Source organism: Semicossyphus pulcher, unplaced genomic scaffold, assembly GCF_022749685.1.
Source record: "Semicossyphus pulcher isolate SPU_LCO1_2020_fin unplaced genomic scaffold, fSemPul1.0.p SCAF_8, whole genome shotgun sequence".
Classification (NCBI taxonomy): domain Eukaryota; kingdom Metazoa; phylum Chordata; class Actinopteri; order Labriformes; family Labridae; genus Semicossyphus; species Semicossyphus pulcher.
Window position 1 is genome coordinate 9,053,031 of NW_027211759.1, and position 26,186 is coordinate 9,079,216.

Genomic DNA, 26,186 nt, shown 5'->3' on the forward strand with positions numbered 1-26,186 from the left:
TGGCCACCAGGGGGCATAGAAGAGCCACAACCCAGAGTCCTGAAGGGTTTGGCAATTGTGCAATAAGAAAGACTATAAACATGTTTACAGTTTGCAGAGACACTCTGGCAATCCCCCTTAAGATGTTGCTTAACCTCTTTAAGCTTTGTTTCTTTAATTATTTAGCTATCAATGCTTACTTACTTCTATATTCCAACTCATTTTATACTAAACATTATAAGAATATGATTCTCTTCCTCCTTACACTTCCCCTCTGTCCATTCTCACCTTGTTGTGGCTGCCACTCCTGATCAGGATGAGTCTCCCTGAACTCAGCAGCTGCCCCCTCCTCTACAGCCAACTCTCTCTCTATCATAGAGGTGATGCCCCGCACCAGGTCGAGGAGGGCGCTGAAGGCCACAGACATGGCATAGCCCTCTGGGATGGACGGGGGCTCCACCTTGTCCAGCATCTCTAGACTGGGTGACGAAAGAAAGGGGCAGAGCAAGTGTTATGGAGGTTAGAGAGTGTGTGTTCTGGTGCATCATCCACAGTTCTTTTTTGAGTCTCAACTAAACAGCCTCCCGCTATACAAATTACTGCATAACATCAGTTGTCCCAGGGGTCCAGAGTTTTTTTTAATTAACGATATGCACGAGCAACATTTAAATAATTTGTGTTAATTCTGTCAAAGAGTATAACAGGACTGTTACATCTCATCATCTACTGTCAGCAGTGGATTTAACGCCAGAGCTTTTACAAGACCAGAGCTTTTCCCTTGATTCTGTTGGTTTATCTGACATAGAATAAGCACTGGGGGATTATTATCTGGACGAGCTGCTGTAGCGCGCTCGTTTAAAAAAATTAAGCGGCGTTACAGACAGTTAAACTAGTAAACACCTGTCGAGTGTTCAAAGAACTGCCCCCTCCTCTCCCTGCTCATCACGGATCTGTGCATGGAGTTGACGTCTGTCAGTGTGCGCTCAACTTATGCCTGAGAGCGCAGCACGGTGCAGCAGAGAGTGGAGGTGCAGACAGCTTCTCTCCACAATCAGACACAAAACAAGAACAAACGGATCTGCAAAACTTTACGGGCGTGTTTGCGGTTGAATATCATTTGTGCAATTTGCTTTGTAAATCGGACCTTGAGACGGAGCAGATAGCGAGTGCAAATGATGCGCAATTTATGAAGCTATCAGTGGTGGAAATTCATTGTTAGTGAAATCCCTCCCACAGTGTCTAAGAGCATCAAAAGCATCAGAAGCCTGCGCCTCACTCTCCTTCATAGTAAAGAAAGTCAGCTCCCTGCAGCCTGAAACTGCCAGCAAGAATCCTAATTACAGCAAATAGATTTCATAACCAGCATAAAGGGCAATTTAGAAACAGCTCTGCTTGTTAAAAAAAGGCCTCTGGCTACAATTTACTGTATTTTAAACTTTCCTGCAAAAAGCCAAAGACTAATGAAAATTACATTTTCAGTCTTCAAGCAGGGTTTAGACTTTTATGTCTCCCTTATTATGATCCAAAATTGTGTAATGCAAAATGGCTTATCACTGCTTGCAGGTTACAGCTAACATAATAGCGATGCTGTGAACTTATATTTATGCCCTTTAGCAGCACAGAGATGGTAATTACCACAGCTGTTCACCTATTCTGTGTGTGTGTTACAGGAACAATATTTCTGTACAGATAAGGTGAGACTGACAGGTGAAACATAAATGGTAACAGCTCTTACTAGGTTGCCTTGGCGCTGCCCTGGACGCTGACAGTCATGAGGGGGATCCAGGTGCCGCGGTATTCAAATGCAGCCTGGGTGGTGAGGTTGCCACTGACCCCGCCCGTCCCTGGGCCGCCCTGTGCTGCAGCCTGGGTCCCCGAACCTGAGCCGCCTGGAGAGAAAGTCAGAGTCATAAAGACCGAGCAGGATTTCATTGAGTTAGCAGCAAATACAATGGTTCCTTTACCAGAGTCTTGTAGAGCTCAAAATAAGGATTAGATTACTCTTTGAAATCAGTAAACTGACCGGCAGGTGCACTGACGGCTGCAGTGCTCCCAGCATTGGGAACGATGAAGAGGGACTGGATGAAGGAGCCTAGCGCGTTGACAATGTCTCTGAATACCTTTGTGGAGTGCTGCTTCATGTCGTATGACTGACAGAAGGACCTGGAAGAGACAAAAGACCACATTAGATAAATCAGCAATTGTGGAAACTTTTAGCTTTCATGACCAGAGACGTGGTTTTGTTTTGCTGCTAATTGAAAAGTCATTAAGGACTGTTTACAATCAATCAAACAGTGTGAGGCACAAGATTAGATTAGAGCTTCTGCAGAGCTTAATGTTGCTTACCGTAATAAATGTGGCTGCACACACAGCCTGTGGACTGATTCCACAGCCACTGCTCTCAGCCACTGTGGCTTCTCCCCGTCCAGGAACTTCACCAGCAGAGACAAGAAGATCTCACACTCAGTCACCTGCAAAACAAACGCACACATATGTTTAGTCAGATTTGTCCATGAATCTCTCTGACGTGCGGCTTACTGGCTTTGACTGAGGCTGGCAAAAGGCACATTTTCCTTTCAAGAATTCATAGAATTTCACTTAAAAAAATAAGCTGCAATGTTTAATTACTTAGATGCAGCTAAGCTCTTTATGCACCTGGAGCAGAACTAAGACAAAAATACTACTACGCTGATCCAATGCTAATCAGACGAGATCAATTAAGTGGAGAAAATCCCTAACTCGTAAAGCATCAATCAGGCAGTGGACCATCTCCGGCCTCACCAGTAAGCTGTAGAAGTGCTTGATGAGGACTGAGACCACGCGCAGCAGCCTCATGCAGATGGGAAAGTAAGGTTTCTCCACAGGCGCAGGTGAGGCGGCGCTGCTGCTGCCTTGCCGGAACTTGATGTTGGGGGAGAAGAGCTTGATGACGAGCGGACACACACGTTCTTTCAGTAAGAAGCTGAACTCCTGGTGCTGGTTGGGGCACACAGAGAGAGGAAGTTGTAGTAATAAAAAGACACTGTTAAAAGTATTCATGTTGCTGCACTGAGCTGCATGTTCTCTGATATTGACAGGCATATCTTTAGATACAAACACCATGCAAAAGAGGAAGACACACGTTTATTTCTGTCTCTGATATATGTCTTTAACATCGCCCATAAGGCTGCATGTACCTGTAGGAATACGCCAGGAAAATCATTCAGAACTGACTCCAGCAGCTCCAGCCCAAATGTCCGGGTCATCTCGGTCATCCCCACCAGCCAGTAGGGGGCATCTGCATTCACCAGCTGGCACAAATCCTGCAGGGAGATGCATGACAGCATTTTAAACAATGGACTGTTATTCCCTACACACCATCCCGGTGCTTGATACAGTGCAGTCAGAAAAGTGCAGTGTGGGTGTAGAATGAAGGGACCTTTGAATCACTTGTTGCAAATGTAATTTCAATGCAAAAATGAAACTAACACTCATTTCCTGTTGTTGGGAATGTTTTGTTTTCATGACTCTAGTCTACAAACGATGAGATCATCAGCCATGATTCAAAACCAACCAACGGTTTTACCCACAGCCTTTGGGAAAAGGCCACAACACTGTGTAGAGGGCTGCCTCCCCCTGGTGGACATACCTGGAATAGCATGTATGCATCTTTTGCACTGGGCCTCAGAGTGCTAACTGACCGCCTGTTGGTGTTTCCCTGGACAGGAGGGGTCTGCTCGACAATTCCTGGAGAGGAAAACAGGTATTTGAGAAACTCATTGAGATTGCAGCTGGAACATGAAAGAATCAACAGGTTATAAACTCCTTTAAAGTTTCTGATTGATGAATAATAATGACAGATTAATACATTGGTTGATCACTAGTGTTAATTTTCCTACTGGACTCAGAAAAATGAACTTCTAGCAAGGATGTCTGATAAAAAGCAACCCAAGTCTTAATTAAAAAACAACCATTATTTCCTTAAAGAGAAAGGATACTCTTTGGTAGTCTAACCAGCAACTATCTTTCTCTTACTCTGCTGCTGAAGAAGAAAATTCACTGATTGCCTCTTAAAAAGGAAATGTTTCCTTCTTTTCTGAGCTTGACTTCCCATGAATTCAACACACAACCTGTTCGCCACTCTTTACTCTGTAAGTAGACACCTCTCCCATCAACAGCAGCATGCCATGAAGTGATGCTTATATTTGCTGTAAATCTTCTTTACGGTCAAACATTGCATTTCTCTGCGACAAGTCTTCCCCCCTGACCTTTGAAACGCTCATCCTCAGCCACCATCCTCTCAAAGACCACAGTGACGACCTGTCTGACCGTGGCGGCCGCTGTGTTGTTGGTGATGTTGTCCTTGGTGAAGTGGAGACGGAAACACAGCACGATCGCCTGGGCAGCACAACACAAGTATGAGAGATGCGGTAACAGTAGATGGAGAGCTTCAACTTTACTTTTAATATACTTTGAATTGTTCTTCTACTGTGTTACGACGCTCCACAAAGTGGAGCACAGACACATATATATAAGTTATTATGCCTTCAGGTTAATAATATATGAAAGATGACTCACAGAGAAGCATCATCGGGTTATATGGATGGCTACCTGCAAGATACAAGGAGTAGGACCCCTATACAAACAGTATGTGTGATATAGGAGGGTGTTGTTTTTCTACCTTGGAAAGAACTTCATCGTGCACGACTGTGTTGGTGGTCAGCAGGACCAGGACCGTCTGTAAGAGTTTCAGTTCCTCCAAACCGTTTTCCATCAGCTGCCACAACATGTTGATGATGTTCCCCGCAGCTGCCTGTCATGCACACACAAACATATTAGAAACACATACATGCACGCATGTAGTCTGAACTGCTGGATTATGACAAAAAAAAAGTCAGGTGAGAGCTCAGCCGGAGGTCACATAATCCCTAATCTCTATTTACAGATTCTACATAGAAATGTAGAATGCAGGGCCGTGGTATTTTAGGGATGGCAAGGGTTCTGGTTTCAGTTTGTAGTACGCTTGTAGTCCAAGTAATATTGACCAATCACGTATGCAGGAAAAATAGTCCGTGTGGAGTGCAAAAAGCAGGCGGAACGTAATGCGGCGTAATGACATCCCGGCTCCCATCAGGGGCTATCTGACGATGATTTGTTTTGCCTTTATTTATAGGACAGCTGAAGAGAGACAGGAAATGTGGGGAGCAGAGAGTGGGGGATGATATGTACCAAATGATCGACAGACCCGCGATCAGTGCATTGAGGACTGTGGCGTCTGTACATGGGGCGCCTGCTCTACACTCTGAGCTAAACCAGCGCCCCATCTGACGATGTTTCAGCTTCTCATTCATCTCTATGAACAGACATCTGCATGCTAACAGCTAACAATCTGTTTTAGATCTAAAATTTAAATTGAGATAAATTCCCCTGAGGCTGTGTCACGAAAGCCGTTCAGCATTCAGTTTTCCCAACTTCCTCGAATGCATCAGAAAAGATTGAGCCAACCTCCGTTCAACAAACGAGCACTTTGAAAGTAGTTTTCTTGACTTGACAAAGCTTCATGTTTACTTTTTACTAATCTGCATCATGATGTTAAAGTTTCAGTAAAGGTAAGACCCATTAATTAAAGTCAATCACAAGAAAAACAGGTTATTTTCCTGTAAACAATGCAGCATGCGGAAAAGGAAGTCTTGACCGGAAGTCGTTTATCGCTAACCGCTGGCTACACGCCCGGCATGGTCACTGTTGTCCTGTGAAATCGTCGTCAGACTATAGCCAATGGGATCCGAGTTAGCCCAACCCCTAAACCAAAGACATGCTAAAAAAAAAAAAAATTGTGGGATCAGCTGGTGCTGCCTGCTTAAAGGTCACAACATCATCAAGTTCAATAACACTTAATCTAACTGCCAGTTAATATTATGTCACTTGATGCTCACAGTAAGTGACACTGCATGTCCTTTGATGGGTCAAGCCGCCTGAAATACAAGCACTCTTCACGCAACCCCTCTGAGATGCTCTTTTGTGTGTTACAGGCTTACGTCACAGCAGAAGTCATTACTGAAAAATCAGTAATTTTTAACTCAGATTTATGTTTTTTGTTAGTTCTTGTCTTGTTTCAGCTCCAGTTACATTAAAGACTGCAGGAATAAACAGGCTCTTTTATGCTACATTGCAAGACGTTGCTACAGGGGTTTACATGCAATCAGTTTAAGACTTGCATCAACGTGACTCTATGTTTACTATGTTGATGTGGCATACATTCTTAACAGTGTTTTATTGCAGAGATTGATGTCCACATTTGGAAATGTTGACAGTCTTGGTCCCAGATAGGTTTGCAATCAATGAGAGACAATTCAGCGTCTGTTCTGTCCTATAACAACATTTTCTTTCAAGACATCTGAACAGCCCCCTCTCCTTCCCCGAGGAAACAAACTGACATAAACATGACAAAGTATCAGACTCGCTTGTCTCCAGCGATATCTTAACAATCAATACTGAGGCGGTTCTGTCCTGCGGGGCCCTCAGGTAGCTTTTAAACCCTGCAGTTGTGAGTTGCTTGTGATGTGGAGTGGTGCTGGCAGAGAAACAGAGAGGAGTTACAATGTTCAATGGATTGGAAAGTGTGTGTTGTAGAGTAGGTGAAGTGTGCGTCCTAGATGTCCTAGATGTTCTAGTGGTTTGTTTTTGGAACAACAGTGTGATAACAGTCGCTCGAAGAGGAGGAGAAACAACTCTGGCTGAGGGGAATAAAAGAAAAGAAAGAAACAAAAGGATAAAATGCTATCTTTCAAGGCCAAAAGATACTTCAGAAACTTCAGTGGAGCTGAGAAAATCGGCCTCATGCACTTTAAGCTTGAACAAAGCTCTCACCCACCACAGTCAAAAGGCCACAATAAAATGTATTCATTACATCCGTATCCTCGAGGCGTGAAGACATTTAGGGCTGCACGATTATGGCCAAAATGATCATTCTGATTATTTTGATCAATGTTGAAGTCACAATTATTAAAGGAGAAATTTGCCCCTGGAAAAAGCCACTGTCAGTCAAAGCTGGTGTTCTCTGTAATCAATACAAGCAATAATATTTGAAATTGGCGCCATAGCTGTGGAGAAAGTTGCACAAACAGCTCGTGGTTTCGCCCATTCTACATTCCTACAACACCCAGCGTGCATTGCGCCCCTCCCTTTGAAAGGAACGCCCCAGCCAGTGACACTGGAGTGAAATACTACCGTTTCGCTGCAGGCAACAGCTCAGAGCGGCACAGAATCTGAAATGCGACGAGAATATACCGGTGGAAAAAATCTTCAGTCTGCAGTCGACATGTCAAACCTGACGATTTTGAACGAGACATGACATCAGAAGCGGGCGTCCTAGATTGAGGAAGGGTAGTTTAGCAAGTTCCCTGGCCTCCGCCAGATGACGCATTTCACGTAGTCTGGCGGAGGTTTCCCAGGACCCATTGAAGAAGCGGATAGCGTCCTCCAAAGGCACAGAGCGAAATTGCATTTTTAATGGCATTAGCTCCCCATAATAGCATGATAGGACTGAGGTTGAAAATTGAGTACTGTACCTTTAATCCCAATTATAAATGAATTACAGATTCAAAAAAATTTAAAATTTTGTATGTATTTTCACATTAGTCAGCCTGCTAGCTAGCTGTTGCTAGGCGACAGGAGCGGCGTTTGGTGACGCAAGGGTAAGGGCGGGAACAGCTGGTGAAAACAAACGCAAACAGATTACAATAACGAGATCCCGATTACGTCAAAATCGTAATCGGGATTAATATTTGATTAATTGTGCAGCCCTAGAATACATGCAACAGTATGAAATGATGTGGATTAGTGTTGGTTGGCATAAAATAAATAAATGTATATTATTTATAAGCTAAAACAACAACAGCTTGTTTCCAGCGATCCAGACTAGGCCTTAAATAAGGATTAGTCTTTTAGGATAGAGAACTGTTTTATACTGTTTTCTTATACGGGCAGATAGTGTATCAATTACTCATAAAAACAGGTGACACATATTAATTAGCAACAATAATATGTATTTTCAACCTAAATGTGTTCATTATGGAAAGGGGTAAGAGTTCAAATATATATATATCAACTAGCCATGTGCCACTTGTCTTTAGAAGCTTTTCTCCTGGTGTGTAGAGCATTTAGACTCTCTAACCAAAGGCAGAAGCTTTGAACCCTCCGTTAGCCTAATTAAATAAACGCCCGACATCAAAATGTATAAAGCACGGGGTAACTCATAAGCTTTTAATGACAGTCTTTTATGGTGTATTAACAAGGCGGTTGTGAAGCAGCTCCAGGGTGTCAGCTTTGACACAGCTCTGATCTCAGGTCTGACTGCGGGGGACAGCTGGCTTATTAACAGAGGTTCAAAACCTCTTCAATCATCACATAAGCTTGGATTTAAATATATTTCTGTTGAGGATATTATTCCAAGTAGTCTTTCAGGGTTGTTTTAAGTGCCACTGAACACACAGACCATGTGAAAATGCAGGACAGAATGAGTAGTGGCAGAGAAGAGGGGGGTTGGCCACTTTCTGATGTAGCTAGCAGGTGACAGGAATACATTTACGTAAACAGTTGTAATATTTACATCGGCTGATTGAGTATTGATGCGTTTCATTGATCTGAATGAATTAACCTTTGGATATTAGGCAGGATGTGCCTGAGGTTCTGGGTGAACTTGACATGTGTACACTGAATGTGCAACTCTTAAAATTCACCCCTGGAAAAAGCTGGTGTTCTCTGTAATCGATACAAGCAATAATATTTGAAATTGGCGCCATAGCTGTGGAGAAAGTTGTACAAACAGCTCGTGGTTTCGCCCATTCAACATTCCTACAACACCCAGCGTGCATTGCGCCCCTCCCTCTGAAAGGAACGGCCCAGCGAGAGACGGTTGAGTGAAATACTACCGTTTCGCTTCAAGCAATGACTCAGAGCGGTACAGAATCTGAAATACGACGAGAATATACCGGTGGATCGTCTAAAAAAATCTTCAGGTCTGCAGTCTACATGTCAAACCTGACGATTTTGAACGAGACATGACATCGGACATCGGTTTAACAAGCTCCCTGGCCTCCACATAATAGCATGATAGGACTGAGGTTGAAAATTAGCGAACAGGCCCTTTAAGGAACACTGATGTCTCAATCAGTATGCAGTTATTCAGCGGCTAGCGAACTGGCAATTTTCCCTCCTGTATTAATTCTGACAATCTTAAATACGGAAGAATCAATACACAGTAAGAAGATCAAGGGATTGCATGACCTCAAGCACACAGAACACTTTAAAGAAATGTTCTCTACACTCATCTTGTTAAGAAACTTCTGAATGAATACATGGGAAAACCTTCTCTACAAGAACATGAAATATTGATTTAGCACTCTCCACGATGATAAGCACCTTGTGTCACTCTGTGAAGCTGAGTGTCACAAGGTGAAGAATCCAGAGGAGAGCGACAGCCTCTTATTGATTTCACTTTTTAAAGGAGGGAGAGTAGACGATTTTAGCCTGAAGGAGCGTAAATCTGGGGCATTTTACGCTCCGATTCAGAGCTGACACAAAGGAGTCAGGACCTTGAATAATTCAGCCAACAAAAAAGACTCATATTGCTCTTTAAAAAGTGCCGATTGGTGTATTCACATGTCTAAACTCACAACACAAGCTGTAGCGTAATGTAGTGTATGTATATGCCAGCATTTCTGAACAGCAGGCTAGGTCATGGTCCTCACCTCAGACACCACCTCATGGGACATGAGTCTCTGGATGGCAGCCAGACACAGCTGGGTGATCTTGGGCTCTTTGGTGCCACAGCCCATCAGGAAAGGCTGCACGACCTCTGAGCTGTTCTCCTTCAGAGCTGCAGTAAGAGGACAGAGATAAAGCTCCACGTCACTGAACATTTTAAGGCAGATCTTTTTAATTCAGCCGGAAAATGGAAAGCAAAAAATGCACTTATTAGATTTGCTTAGCAGTAAATAAAACACTCCTTCTATAAACAAAGCATGAGATTTTTAGAAGCCACATTCAACAGACTGAAGCCCTAGATGTATCAAAATTGATATCAGAATCAAACACTGGTAGTGTAAAGGAAGGGGGTGTGAAACAAATACAGTACAAACCACAGAATAAAATAACAGAACGAGAAAATTCTGTATGACCTTCTGAAGAAGCTCCTGAGTGCTAAATTACCATCCAAGGCTGGGTTATTAAAAAATATTGTCAAATTAATCCAATTCCTCTTCACTGTCAAGGTTTGAGAATATATTCGTACTGGGTTTTCATCAAGGAGCGTAAACTGTTAATACATTGAATATAAAATGGAAAGTGTGGCCTTCACACATTTGTGCTGCTCCCTCATCTTAACAGTGATAAAGTGCTCGGCATCCAACTTCCTGCCTGATTTTCATCATTTTTATATCAGATTAACTTTCCTGCATGATTTACACCTGCAGGTTCCACCAATCAATCTTTATGTGACACCTCATTACACAGACACATTAATTTTGGAAACAAAGGATAAATGAACTCCTCTGCACATTTTACAGTTCACAGAGGGGCAGTCAGCGCGGGACAGCCGACAGTGGAACTCAGAAAATGTGTCGACTCTGCAAATGTTGCTAAAAGCTGGACTTTGTTTATACGGACAGCATAGAAACAAATTCCTGTTCAAGTGTTAGAGAGAGCAGCCCCATTAGAATTCTCTTTGTTGTAAATTCAGATCATCAATGGAGTCAATGTTGGCAATTTGCAAACAAAGTTGAGCACAAATATACAGCTCCGGAAAAAGTTGAGAGACCACTGCAAAAATATGTTGTTCTCTGGTTCTTCTATTTATAGAAGGGGTGGGAATCGCAGGGTAAGTCACGATACGATACACGATACGTGGCCCACAATAACGATAATATCATGATATAGCGATTCTGCGATAAGTGATATATTACAAGAAAATCATATAATGATACATCAAGATATCTGATTAACTGAAGAATAACTGAGATGGAACAATGTACGCGTATTCAGTATATAACTAAAAAACAGCTGTAACAACAAATAAGGGCTTTGGCTTCGTGAGGAGTCATGAAGCAGTGAACTGGTGACTCAAAATCGCAGGGAAATCTGTTTAGCGCGCCGTATATTTGTATATTAAAACATCGATATTTGCCGGTATTCATTATTGTACGCACGAGTCAGGACGACGATATTTGATCCCACCCCTAATCTATAGGTTTGTGTTTCTGTAAAATGAACTTTAGATTTCTCCCTATTTCCAGATAAAATATTCTCATTTAGGTCTTTTATTTTCAGAAAATGACAACTGGTTAAGAAATATGCAGAGAAAACAGGTTCATGTTCATGTTTAAACAACAGAACACTAAAGTTTTAACTTAGGCAGAGTTCACAGATCAATATTTGGTTGAATAACCTGGTTTTTATTTACAGCTTTCATGCGTCTCAGCATGCTCTCCACCAGTCCATCACATTGCAGTTGGATGACGTTATGCCACTCATGGAGGAAGAATTCATGTAGAGAGAGATGCTGGTTTAAGGAAATTTGGAGTGGTCTCTTCATTTTTTCCAGGGCTGTACATAAATATAAAGCTTTCCTTCATCGTCCAGTGCACTTGGTGAACAACCAATATATTTTTGAGGGGTTGAAGCCAGATGCGTACAATACACTGCACGTGATTCGTCAAAGACAAGAACAATTCTAGATATAGTGGAAAATGTTTTTCCCTTTGATGTCATATTAATATAAAAACATTAATACTATACTTTGCGTGTACTTTTTTATTGATCTGGGACAGTGTAAATTTGTTGACTTTGACACTGAAAAAAGTGATGTAATAGCACTTTTGCACCTTAATCCAAAAAAAATCAGGTATTATCAAGAATAATCTTATAAATTATCAAATTCAATTCAAACAGATACAATATTTGGTCAATGATTAAATCCTTTGCAAGTCAGGGTGCACTTTGACTCTGACAAAGTGGCAGCTAGATATCTCAGCTGTGGTGTTCACACGTTCTCACTCACCTGCCAATATGTCTGTATTCCTGGCAGCAATGGTCTTAATCTTCACAATGCCAGACTCTGCAGCCTAGAGGGCGAAAAGATAGAGTAGACATTTATATAACATATAATGTGTATCAAAAAGGTGCTGATGGTGCAGACAGACAACAGTGGCAGACACAACCGCACTTAATGATGGCCAGAGGGGAGAAACAGCGAGGCCTGCCTGCAGAGACACGGTCGGAGAGGGGCTGGGAAAAACTGTTAAGAAGCGGCTTGAGAAGGATGTGCTAGCAGAAAGTGATTTCCCCAGCGAGGTATCTGGCAGGGGTGAGATGGCAAGATACTGTGAGGGGGAAGCAGGAATGTCAAAAGAGTGAAAGGCCAGGAGGAAGGCATGAGATAGAGACAGACAAACAGAGATACTGCGCGTTTACTAGTCGAAACAGAGGCTGTTGTTCTTATCTTTCTAAACAACCTGAAGCCACTGAGAGGATGAATAGATCTCTGCTTCCTCTCCTCCCAGCATTCTTCCCTCTTACTATTCTATCATCTTTTCTCTGACCTTTTGTTAGTCATTACCATGAGAAGAAAATCTCTTTTCATACAAATAACAATCTGTGTAAAAGATGCAATGTGCACATTAGTTACAGTTGATTCCAAAGTATTGGAAATGCCTCTGATACTACCGAAAACGTGGCAACAAGTATCGATGAGTACGACAGACAATCGATCCAATTTCATCATTTATGAGCCCATTTGTTTCTTTTTCTCCAAAACAGTCGTCTATACAGCAAAAATATATTTCATGGCTGCCACTAGAACCTAGGAGGAACTGAATTCAGGTAAACTGATTTAAACCAGTACAAACACATGTTATCGCATGCTAAAAAAAACAGGGTTTGTCGGACGCTTTATGTCGGACGCTGTTCTGCAGAAACAGGACGTTAGGAGAGACCGTAAGATAAGCTTGTTTCTAAGTTAGGATTCCTTCTGTCAAATAAGATAAGGTAAGATAGAACTTTATTAATCCCGAAGGAAATAATAGTGCCAGATAGCTCCAAAAATAAAGTACAAAATTAGAGAAATACAAAAAACAACTCTATTTACTCTCAATATAAGTGAAAATATAAAATATAAAGTGTATGGGTTAATGCAACAGAGACAGTGCCTAAAGAAGAATTAGCCTGACCATACATCAATGATAGCAATGATATCAGATAGAAGGATAGTAAAATATAGCCTTTAAAAAAAGAATATTTATATTTTATTAATTACTTAATTACCCTCAGTATTGGAGGGGCACCCAGTATCACCCAATACTCAAGACTAGGCACCAGAATCAGTGTGGACAAGGATATCTAAACATTTCTTATACCTTGAGACAAAACTTAACTGTAAGTCTGCAAATTGACAGTCTACAACTACATTATTTATTTCATTCATCAGTCACCTCACTGTCAACTGCATGCTGAGTAGAGGTGCAACGATTATTTGACAGTGTCGACAAAAATCGAACAAATAATTTGCCAACAAATTAGTTGGTTATGTCATCGCACATGTTTTTCAAGCTGAGTTGCTGCGGGGTGAGCCATCTTGCATCCTTACTATCTCTGCTGAGAGTTGCGCATGCAAAACAGCGACCGGGAAGCGACAGGTAAACAAAACATAAGCATAAAAGCAATATGGCGGTGGCCGATGCAACACAATCGCTTCCTAAAACTTCAAATCGCCTGCAGTTTTTGTAAAATGAGAGTGCACATTGGACTTGATTTGATTTATTTTTATCAGGTGCTTTTAAGCATGTGCTAACTAACAATAAAGACAATAAATAAATGAGCCATTAAGTAATTGTGCAAGTCATTATCCGATTAGTCGATTAATCGTTTCAATAATCGATGAATAGTCGACGACCAAAATAGTCATAAGTTGCAGCCCCAATGCTGAGGTTCCCAGCATGTGAAGTTATTTACACTTTTTATAACTGTTGATATAACTCCCTTGGAAAACAGAAAATGCAGCATGTAATAAGTTATTACACACATACATAGTCATCAGTACTAGCAGCTCATTCTCAGCAGAGCAAACAGCCATTGGGCCTACATTACCTTGATGCATTTTTCATACAGTCACAGCATGATCTGAGTACTGTAGCATCTTAGAATCTCTGCAGCCACAGAAACATATTCAGTATTCAAAATAAGACATTTTATCTGGCGTTTGTGGTCTAACACGGTGAAAAATGTGTTAAAAAATAAGTTAAGAAAGCAGCAAAACACTCTAACAACACACCATCTGTATGCATAATGTAATGATTTCACCTAGACATGTTGGAGTGGATGAAATATTAAGTCAACAACAGGCTCGTATCACTTCAACGTGTTATTTGAACAACCACATAGTCGAGCCACTGTTGAAGTCAACAAATCATAACCTGCTGAACAGCCGGTTACCAAGCAACCCCTGGTAACTGGCCCATTACCATACGGCTCCTTAAAAAGTTAATCTTCAAAAAAATGCAAGTCTCCCTCTTCTCCTTTGTTCCCCTCACAAAGCCAGAGGTCTTTACAGGGCGACGAGGAGAAAACAGAGAGCTTTTTTTAGTCTGGAGTAATTACAACAATGCTGTGGCTGCTTCTGATATTCCCAGAGGCTCAGACAATAACACACTTCTGCCGCTAGGAAGGATAACTGAAAAGACAAGAGCCAAAACTGCAAAGTCTGGGATGGCAGCGACGTTTCTACAAACATTCAAACCTGAACTTATATTTAGAGCTTTAAAATAAAAGTCTGTGCATTGTGGACAAGAGGCATTCCATGAGTGCTGATATAAAGTAGAACATCACTCGGCCTCAGCCAGGTGTTCTGAATACTACTAATTAACATACAGCAGACTGTGTTTGTCTACATTAATCAAGCTGGTACCTCTGACTCACACAGCAGACTATTTTCACTGGTTGATGATGAATTGAAACCTACAGATAAATGTACATGATAAAAACAGCTGATCAGTGGCAACCTGTAGACACAGTGCAGGAGAATGTCTGGGTTGCTTGGCAACAAAAGTTCAGTTTGAGTTTCAGTTGTGGAATCTGTCGTTGATTGTTACTTTTTACTACTATTTGCCGCTTGTATAACTGTTGTATAAAAGCAATATTACACTCAAGGTTGGATGTTGTACTGAATACCATCACGGCTCTGACCGAATTACAGTACAGTATTCTACATACAGTCCTACAACCTGTATGTGATTTGCTTAATAACACCTAACTTGCTGTGGTCTGAGTTTGGAGTGGTGGAGTAGTGGATCGACAGAGAATTAAAAGTCCAAAATTTTGCCAATTGTTGATTTTTTGAGTCACTTATCAAAGAAAACATTTGTTGAAGAAATTTCACAGAATTTCAAAACATAAAAAATTCCTGCTTATGTCAGTTTAATCTCATTGTAAATTTAATGCGTTGGTATTTTTACCATGGAAAAATAAAACAACTGCAACAATTAGCTGATCAACGATTAGTGCATCAACAATTAGTTAATGAACAAAAAATGTATAGTCACACATAAAATGATTATTTTCTCAGTCATACACCAAGATAAAAGTTACAGATTTATTTGATATTTTTGCTAGCATCTAAAAATGAAAAAAAATTGTCAGTTTCATTTCATTGTAAATTAAAGTGATAATATCGAAGATTTTCATTTAAATAAGTGTTAAGTCACTATCTACCGCCAAATGATTGAGCCTATGGCCCACTGATGAAAGCCTTTCCATTTGCAGTATTACAGACTGGGTGTCTGGTGCGACTTTCACAGCAAAAATCACAAGCAGCGCCCAGTTAGTGACGCGTTTTCCATCAGCCAGCAGTGGTTGGTCTGCCAGAGAGGGTAGGCGGAGCTAAGCGGCTGCTTTTCCGGCCTCTGCAAGTGTTGGGAGTAAACAGTAATCTACTATGGCTGAACAAACAAAGAAAAGACTGATGACTACAGATACAACTTCAACAATAAGTGAAAATCCAAAGAAAAAGAAACAAATTTGACACACAGATGAAGCAAACAGTCTGAAAAGGGAAGCAACCGTCAGCGAGGAAAATCAAGAGATACAACCGGAGCCAACCGTGGACGTCACACATGCAACACTGTCTTGATATTAAGTGTGCTCCTGCAATTACCAGTTTTCGCCATAGGTGCCGCCAGAGGGAACGAAACTGAGATCTTCGAGATTATCACTTATCACAATATGTCTCAATTTTTAACTCATGGTCAGTTGTTATTTTTCACCATTTTCTCAGATAATTGATGTAAAATGAATGTACATTCTCAGATGTGTTTAATGGTTAAATCAGACAAAATCCTGATTTTGCATATAATTGTTAGTTGCAGCCCTCCATGAGTTGTGCTTCAGTAGCAGCTGGTTTTAAAACATGTCTACGCCTGTGAACCTGTGATGCTCCTTCGGCGCTTATATACTGCATCATGGCATAACTGCATACTGTGCTACAGCACTCAATCTTGACAACTGATATGAGTCACCCACAAATTCCACAGTCTGTGGCCCAAGGGCAGAGAGAAAGGAGGGCATGTTTCCTCCAGTCGCCAGATACAGCAAAAGAATCTCAAGTCCCTTCGCCAACATCTTCTAACATGAGCCTTTGCACTTATCTAAAGGGCCTGGGTATGAGTACTGATAGTATTAATCAAGATATATGGCTCCCAGGATGTGTTCAATTTTAGGGATTTTTGGGGTTTGGGAGGTGATTTATCAGGATAATATCCTCTGTGATTTTTTTCTGAGGGTGATGAGAAAGCAAAGTGCATCTTGATTAATAATCATGATTAATCTCAGCTGCCCACTGCACAACTCCTCAAATGTTTCTTGCAATTGGAGAATCTGGAAGTGACTGAATAGAAGCCAGAAATGCCTCTTATTAGAAGCATATTGTTTGGGTTTCCTTTCTTCAGTCTCAAGTGGAACCAGGTGCTCCATCTTGAAACCAATGACGGTAAATCCCTGCATGTTTGTGCAGAAAACTAGTACGAATTAGTCTCTTAACTGGAAAAGGTTTTTTTTCATGTTGGTCAAATCCTTGATGGAGTCCAAGGCTGATGGAAAACTCTCTTTGAATGTCAACGCATTTTTTTCCACCTACTTCCTCATATTTTTTCTTGAGAAGTGTAGAGCTTACTTCTCCCCGAAAACTGTCAGCATTATGAAGTCAGCACCACGTTTAAGGAAATATCACTGGTCTAGTGATGTCATCTCAGCATAGAGCAGAAACTTCAACCCTTTCCAGTTAATGGGTTTGCCTAGTGGAAGATTTCAACAGTCTTTCTGAGAATCTAAAACCTGTTCACGAAATCGTCAATCGGCAAAAAAGGGAAAATATCGGCACATTGGAGATGGGCAAAAATCCAGTATCGTGCATCCCTATTTGTTAACTTTAAGTTTGATTTGACATGCTTGAATTAAGTAGTAACCTAGTAATTTTGATGTAAATTATTCGAGCAAAGTAGGGCTGCTGGAATTCAGACATTAAACAATGATACCAAATTTCTGAAGTTTGGCAATAACTTTGAAAAATGATTTTTTTAAAGTCGAGGTGAAATGAAAAATGTCATTTTAATCCTTTTAGATGCTTACGTAAGCTAGGTCCAACCAAATTCAACCAATAATATCATGACATCCACTGATGCGCTGTGGAGAACGTCTGTCAACGCCCTCTTCTCTACGATCAAATCAAACTCTCGAAATGCTGTTTCATTTCGACTTTAAGAAACATTTTTATATTAATGAAAACACAAAATCTGATATTGTATTAGAATCAACATTTTTGAATGATACCCAGACCCTGCCGCTCAAACCTGTGTTTATGATTATACTAATCATTGATACAAATGATAAATGGACTGTACTTATATAGTGCTTTTCTAGTCATCAGATAAAGCGCTTTAATACAGGCTGTGCCTTCGGGAGCAATTCGGAGTTCAGTGTCTTCAACATGTAAACATGCGGCAGCCGGAGATTGAACAACCGACCCTTTGATTGAAAGACAAAAAACTCTACCACTGTACTGTAGACTCTACCCAGTCTCAGTCTACAGTCTCTCATACAGCACATTGCAGCACAATGGAGTATATTGTATTCGGGGAATATGACACGCATACATTAAATCCAATATTACACCTTTATCTGTTAGGTCATCCAATCTCACCACATAATGATGTACAGTGTATATATCATTCAGGCAGTTTCCTGTAGATATTTTAACAATTCAAACAATTAAGCCAAAATACTTTAAATACAAACATGTAGAAAACCCAACACCTAGTTTGAATGGACTTTGTTTTCTGCTGTACAAACTATTTTTGGACCAACACGTACCAGGAAGTGCTCAATACTTTCACTTCTTCTCCAGGGAGTTATTTTACGTCAGGGTCCTCAAAGCGGAACTGACCCATGTCTGAGTGCCAGCTCATTTCTTTGAAAAGCAGCATTAGTGAAGCTCATCACACATTGACTTCCTCAGAAACATGCTGTGAGAGTCTCTCAACACAGCAGTTTTTTGGATCTGACTTAGCAACTTATGAAAAGGGCTTATTCAGTTCAGTGCAATAGTGTCAGCTCACTAAATCCTCCCTCCATGTCGCTTGTTATTTTGTCTCTGTACGGGCTACATGACCTGTCTACAAAACGAGACGTGCTAAGCGAGGCATACAAAGGTTGTCCATAATGCTTTCATTAATTCTGCAGGTTTTCCCGAGACACGCAGTCACATTTCACTGCGAGTTGACAGCAGCACCTGACTCATCCACAGAGGGAGCCGAGGGCTGGCTGCCTGATGTTTTTTTTTCACCTAAGCAAAAAGCAATCAGAGCACAACAAACAGCAAAGCCCTGGTGGTTTCACCGACTGCTTCTCAATGAAAACGAGGCTCTGAGTGAGAAGCTATGATGCAGAGAAATCAATGGGGCTCTTCTTGGCTCCTCTTAACCCAGAGTAACCACTGGCTGTGGTGCAATGTCACTGTGGGAGATGGATTGGGAAATAGGGAAGGAACTGGAATGTAAAATGTGGCTGGGAAATGAGAACTGGGTTTCCTCTGTTGTCTTTTGCAATCAAGATGCACTACTTTTGTAAACATGACGGTCTTATTTTAAAAATATCTACGCAGCTGATTCTTTTCAAATGTTTCCATTAATATTATGCAGATTTTTAGTCACACTAGTATCGGTAATATTGCACAATACTCAAGTCTAGCTATCAAATTCAGTATCAGAAAGGGAAACATGGTATTGGGACATCTCTAAGAAATGCTAATCTTAAAATAAAAAACATTTTAAAACTTAAAAGAGTGAAGACCGTATCTGTAACATTCAGGCAAACTAATAATTTGATTTCTCAACAATAAACACAAGTAGAGCTGAGGCTGTGAGGAACATCAAAGTAGTCTATGTACTGCTGTGATCCCTGAGGGAGAGATGTTGATATAAGAGCAGGGAAACATGGGTGATGATAAATCAATACTGAAGGAGACGCTTCTTCAGGCCCTTAGGCAAAGGCCGGCAGGCAGCCTGAGACCTGAGGCCTGAGATGCATGCTTTTTATGATCCTGCTGGACTGTCAAAGAAGTAGTCAATGGAGTGGAGCAGGCTGCAGTGGCAGAATCACAAAAGAACTGGTAGCACTTGCTGAACTATTCCTCTCTCTATGTAATGCTCTTTATCCAAGGTGAGTCCTGAGGGAAAACAAACCAGGCCTGGCTGTGTAGCCTGATATGCATCGCCCCGCTGAGCTGGCTGACGAATATTTCCACAGCCCCAAAAGCCCCACATACAATACAGCATTTCATCTAATGACCCGAGTGACCACTGTTACGTATGCGAGCAAACAGTGAACTTGCAGTACCTGGGAATTACAGGGAATTAAGGTAAGGAGCCTGTGACTGAGATGGTGTCGGTTGAATTACATAACTTTTGGAGAACACTGTCTGCTCTCTGTGTGCATTTCAGAGGCGTAAATGATAAAGTAGCACCTACATGTTCACACATATAAAAAAGGCAGTGCAGTAAAACTACGACAGAATGAATGGAGGTTGTGTTTAAGCGAGATATTATGTCACAAGCCTCATATTTATATTTCTCTTTTAAACATTAAGTCACGGTTGAAAAAAAAAATACATTTTAGATGTACATGAAATCTCACCAAAGCCCTGCCTAACTTTTTGAGCAGAGCATGTAATAAAGAGGCCTGTACCATTTGGAGCCGGGTGTCATAAGAGCTGGTTTGACTGTAGTCTTCTATGTGAGAATCTAACAATACACATACACTGTAGCAGGCCCTGACATTGCCCCTCCTTGTACTATTCTTTTCTTAAACTAAGCCATGATGTCATCAACACAGCTACTAAACAAAGCCTATTAGTCATTCAAAAGAATATAAAAAAACAAACAAACTTTATGAATTATTCTTTGCTGTGTCAATGATGGAAAGCTGGCTGTGAAACCAACTTTCAAAGTGAGATCTTTTGTGACAAATGTAATAATATAAACCAAATATGCGTAGTATTGTCCACTCATTACTGCACTACTGTCCTGGTTTATATAAAAATTGGTTCTCACAAATCACTCAATAGTGTTGAGAAATCTAGCCATGCAGATAGTTTTGTTGGTTGTTGATGAGGTCCTCAGATATCATGATTTTATTCCTGTGGTCACCCCTATATAACTAGGTTAAATGTAAATCTGTGCTCAAAGCATCAGAAAATAATGTATACATGTGTATGTGTGTAATTTGCATGACCTGAAACTCTAACAGATACATAGATAGATAGATACTTTATTGATCCCGAGGGAATATATAATAAATAATATAAGGTGACTGTACTTTCTATGGTCGCATGGCTGAAGAATAAATCATTTAAGCATCACTCTCCCATATAAGTGTGGTTTAAAACTATTAGTTAAACTATCCAAATCCTAAGCATTGTGGTACAAATGTCCAGATAATTAATATCATAAACAAAACCAAATGTACATCATTTCAAATTGAACACCAGGGGTTACTTTACCAAAATTAGAGAGTAAACATTTTATGTCTAACTTCTAGTAGTATATTAGCCAGTTAAAATATGTTTTAATTTGCTCATGTTTTAAAATATGGGTAGTTGCTACTGTTAGTAAAAAAAAAAAGCGACAGTACTTCAACGTGATTGTAACAGTTAAAGGATATGTCACCACATATTTAACCTGACTCCCATTCAAAACATGTATTTAGTTAGGTGTAATGCGCTACTATGTCAATAAAACGTGGGTCAGCTAAGTTCAATAGCTTCCCCGGCTTTATGAATGCCTCACGCGAACCATACTAGAAGCAACTGACAAAGGCCATATTAAACACCTGTATATCCCATTATTTAAATGCCTGGTTGGCAGGAAGGCCCAGGAGCTGACATAACTTTTAAATTAGCAATACAGTATAAGGAAAACTCAGTGTCTACATCCCTAAACAGAGCAGAGGCCCAGTGTTTGGTGGGGAAGCGGTCTCAAACGGACAGATATGTAAAACCTACATTATTACATGTTTAAAATCAGATTTAAAAAGGAGACACCCTGCTGAAAACCAGGGTAACAGCACAGTCAAGCTAACTAGCCGGCTAACCTCTTTGACTGGGGGGAATTTCTTCTTGCACTCCATGGACAGAGACCGCAGGTCCGTCTGCATGTTCTCCAGCAGTTTCTTCACCGCTTCGGGACTGCTGGTCGACATCTTTGACGGCGTCTTCGATAGATATTTCAGGAAACTTCAAACGATAACGAATGCGGGAGACAAGTCGCCCCCCACCCATCCACAACGGGGATATAATCCGTCGCTACTTCACTCGGCTCCCTTGTAGAGGAAAATAAAAACGCCGCGGTCCATTGACACAGTATCCCACTTCTCTGCTTCGGGCGCTCGTGCGCAGGAGAGCAGCGATGACACCGGCATATGTTCCCCCTCTTCAAAGCCTGTTGACATTAGCTTCATGAAGTAACGCCGTTCCCTTTAATCTTTGTTTCCTAAAGCTGCTCACTTATCGAATATATTTGCCTAATAGAGGAGTCTGCCATCAGCGGCCGTCAGCTCCACTTTCCTTCCCACAATGCTTCGGTGGACAGTGACACGTCACATGGACTTCCGTAAACAGACTGATTCAGAATAATGGCGACAGCGACCCCTACTGGTAAAGCTCGATACAGACCAAAGAGTATATGACAAGCCACGTAGAGGCACTTCTGCAGTTACATGTCAGCATGCACCGCCTAAAGGCTCGGTAAGAAGTTGCAGAAGCAGTAATAGACATTTTTAGCTGCTTTTTTTAATACTCCAATTATACAGTGGGGGAATGTAACATTTTCAAGTAACTAGCCAACTGTACGCACATATAGTTTTGATGTATGTGCATTTGAGTGTTTTTATTTTCTTTTTCTGTATATTACATTCAAGAAAAACACTCGCTTCCTCCACTATATTATTATATCATATTATATTATAATTATTTTTAGGCAGTGTTCAGTCTTTTTAAATTGCATCTTCTATTTTTCTCTAAATAACAATAATATTTAAATATGTTGTCTATGGTTATGTGGATACACACATAGTATATATAAATGTATAAGAATAATATATATTATATATATTCATATATTCAAATATAAAACGATAACTAGTCAGTATGATTATGATAAAGACAATTGTAATTGGTAATAAATATAATATATTTAAACAAGTTTAAGAAAATTAATTTATGTATAGGTTTGATAATTATCCAGTCAGCTTCCTTATTTATATAATCATTGACTTAGGGGGGATGGGTGGGATTTAATAAGTTTATACTTCCTCCCACTCCTTTTCAGATGTGTAAATCGAATTAACAAAGTGTTTGACAAATATTATTATTTTCTTCCTTTGCATTCTCCTTTTCATTGTTTGTAAAATTTACATATTTCTGTTCAGGTTATTACTTATTATTTGTATGTTCATTTCTCTATTTACATGTTCTAAATAAAGTTCAATTCTATTCAATATTTCGGCCTATATAACAGCTTTCTAATCATTTATGAAATATGAGGTATTGGTATGGTTAGGGTGCCCTATGGTAGTAGTTAAATTAGCTCCAACACAACCATCACAGGGGAATAGTTTTTACACAGAAACTCTCTCTATTCAAAAAGCTTTTGTGTATTTTTGATATATATAATGTATGTAATGTAATGTATTTTTACCCTGGGTATTGTTAGTTTTATTTAGGCAGCTGATATGAATAACTCCTCCACCACTGAAATTATGTAATACATACTTAAAGCTCAAACATTAGTCTGATATACCAGGATCATAAGAATAATAAATACTGAAAACATATATAATTCAGACTGTGGCTTCATCAATTATTTATGAAGTTTGAGATATTTCCATTTCTAAATATTCATTCAGTTGCCAGTTTATTAGGCACATTCAGAGGTATTAATTAAACAGTTTATCATTAGGTAAGATGGCATGTTAAATTGAAGGGATGAGATAGGTTAAAGTAAGGCTGGAGCACAAGTAAGCATGGATATTGTATGCGAGCCTGAATAATGGGCGTGCAGACAAGGTAAACAGGAGCTCCCTTTTCCCCGAGGCTGCACACTGACAGCCAGGAGCCCACATACCACCTGTAGAGCCAGAACCATTACATAAAATTAGCACTTCCATAAACTTTCCTTTTTGTACTTGAGTATTTTATGAGTAAAAAGAGTTGCACCAAATCCTTGATGCTCAGTATAGAGCTGTCTCCCTACCAGAAACTTATAATTCTTATGTTAATGCTTCAATTAATGTCAGATAGAGATAAATTCGTCTTTAGTACCACTTCCTGAGTAATGTCAGAACATTAAAAAGGAATGCCCCAAGCAATTCTAAATATTTTTGCAGACTCTCAGTGCTTTATGATTTGACAGCTTAAGGCGGGTCTGCGTCTGTCATAGCATTTCCTCAACAGTGTCATTGACACTTGGACGTAAATCAGCATGATAAGAACTAGCTATAATGACAGAAACCATGTTTGAGAAAAATTTATTTGGCGTGTATTTTGATTTTATAGTTTGACCCATGTCCCACCTGTTAACATGGAGGAGGCGGACTTTATGACCTATACTGCAGCCAGTCAGCAGGGGGCGCCCGAAATGTTTTGGCTTCACTTTTAGGAAGCTGTCATGTCGTCCATCTTTTTATACAGTCTATGCTCGAAACGAATGAAACCGTGCAGGCACATGAAAAATGGCGAAAATGTGATATTTTATGGGTCTCCAACATGGGCGCGGCAAAGTGGCTCAATGGTGCCACCTTTAGACTTTCAAAAAGGGGTCCCTATAGAGCCTACTTTCACCTAGGTGTATGAAAGTTGATATGCATATTAAGCATGTCCATACCTACAAAAATGCCTGTTACACCCATACCTCAAACCCAACAGGAAGTCCACAATTTTATGATGAATATGAAAAAATTGTGAATTTTGGCCATTTTCAGGGGTCAAACTTGAATCAACTCCTCCGACACCGTTCACCCGATCCACTTCAAATTCGGTGTACCGGTAGAGGAGACTTGGGCGATGAAAATGATCAAAAACTTAAAGGGGTGTGGCCGTGGCAGCTTGTCAAAGTTCCCTGTCTCACCATGAAACAGGAAGTTGCTGTGACTTAAACATACAGGGTCTTATCTGCCTTAAAGTTTATATGTTTTGTATTAGTCCCTTCCTGAACACTTGTACATGTTAAAAATCAGTCTTTGTCGGAGTGCCACCCACTGGCTCGAGGTAATAAGCCTGGTGTGACATGCATCCTTCGCTTGAATGGCATTGTCACTGTGTTGTCTACACTTGATGTTGAGACCAAATCACACAACAATTAGGAGCCATTTTCACTGTTTTGTGTCTGTTAAACACACTGCGACTGCCGCACATTTTGATCCGCGTAACATAGAATTTACATTGTGTTGCCAACATTTGGTGTTGTCTCAAAAACACATGAGAATTGAGTCATTTCCACTGTTCTTTCTCAGATCCTCACAGCATGGCTGCAGGTTGCTCTGCGACTGAGACACACCCCGACATGCAACCCACCCCGACGTCCGACACACCCGACGTGCACATGGGCCTGCCTGTTTCTTTCCTGCTGCCCTGACTAAAGTAAGATGGACTTTCTTTTTCTTCCATTTGTGCTCAAACCGTACTGTATTTAACTGAAGTAGTAGGGAATCAGATTATTATAAACAAAACTTCTTCAATATCAACCAAATATAAGAAGCTGTTTCTAACTTGAGCTTAATATTTATTATTCAGACTTGAGATTTTCTAATCTTGCTTTTTGCAAGGATACAGTAAGCACATTTTCAGAATTGCCGAACTTTCATTTTAAAGGTAGTGGCGATGTGTATCCCTTTAAAAATAAAAAATAACAAAACTGGTGGTTGCAGTGGGGGTTCCTGAAATTTGGTATGATCTGCTTGTGTCATTGCAGATGCTGTTAGAAGAAGTCATGTCTCCTGTGCTGCCACGGATGAGGAGATCCACACGTTTTCGATATGGTGATTCAACTTGGCAGAAGATAAGGGAAGTTCAAGAAGGCGTGCCACTGTGCCAACACAAGATCAGCCTCCTGTTATAAATTAAATGTTTTTGGACAGCTAGAGATAGACAGGAAATGTTGGGAATAGAGAGTGGGGAATGACATGCACCAAATGATCAGCAGACCGGGAGTCGAGCCTGCGATCATTGCGACTATGGCCTGGGTTTGAGAATGTTTAGCGGAGACAAACAAATTTAAAGTGCCGCAACTTTTCTCTGCAACATTCTACCACGGTTTTGTCTAGTCCTCAATCTTTTGTCTGAACTGGGCTTTTTGTTACATTACTACTGTTGTTACTAAACTACAAGATTTTAAGTCAGAAGGTTTTGTAAAGTAGCCTCCAAATAATAAAGAACCGAATAACAATAGTGTTAATGCTGAACAGCATTCCCACTAATAACCTCTTGTACAAGCCTCTCTGATTTTTGGAGTCCAGGCAAAACACTTGTCTCTCTTTCCTCCAGAATCCTGCTGATGTGAAATGACACCCAGAACAGCCTGCTGACTTTAAGGTATAAGGGTCAGGGAAGAGTTATCCATAAAAGTACGGCCTAT

General features: G+C 40.5%; 1 protein-coding gene across 2 annotated transcripts in view; it reads right to left on the reverse strand.

Moving 5' to 3' along the window:
• Positions 1-22,120, reverse strand: part of mon2 (MON2 homolog, regulator of endosome-to-Golgi trafficking) — a 44,372-nt gene extending 22,252 nt beyond the window's left edge. For both annotated transcript variants that reach the window (XM_069686036.1, XM_069686035.1), the window contains exons 1-12: positions 21,649-22,120; positions 12,017-12,080; positions 9,711-9,838; positions 4,640-4,771; positions 4,227-4,356; positions 3,608-3,705; positions 3,156-3,281; positions 2,761-2,955; positions 2,326-2,450; positions 2,003-2,142; positions 1,715-1,868; positions 268-458 (exon numbers count right to left, since the gene is read on the reverse strand). In XM_069686036.1, coding sequence (XP_069542137.1) covers positions 268-458; positions 1,715-1,868; positions 2,003-2,142; positions 2,326-2,450; positions 2,761-2,955; positions 3,156-3,281; positions 3,608-3,705; positions 4,227-4,356; positions 4,640-4,771; positions 9,711-9,838; positions 12,017-12,080; positions 21,649-21,756 — 1,591 coding nt within the window. In that variant the 5' untranslated portion in view covers positions 21,757-22,120. The remainder of the gene's footprint in view (positions 1-267; positions 459-1,714; positions 1,869-2,002; positions 2,143-2,325; positions 2,451-2,760; positions 2,956-3,155; positions 3,282-3,607; positions 3,706-4,226; positions 4,357-4,639; positions 4,772-9,710; positions 9,839-12,016; positions 12,081-21,648) is intronic.
• Between the last annotated feature and the right edge of the window lie 4,066 nt (positions 22,121-26,186).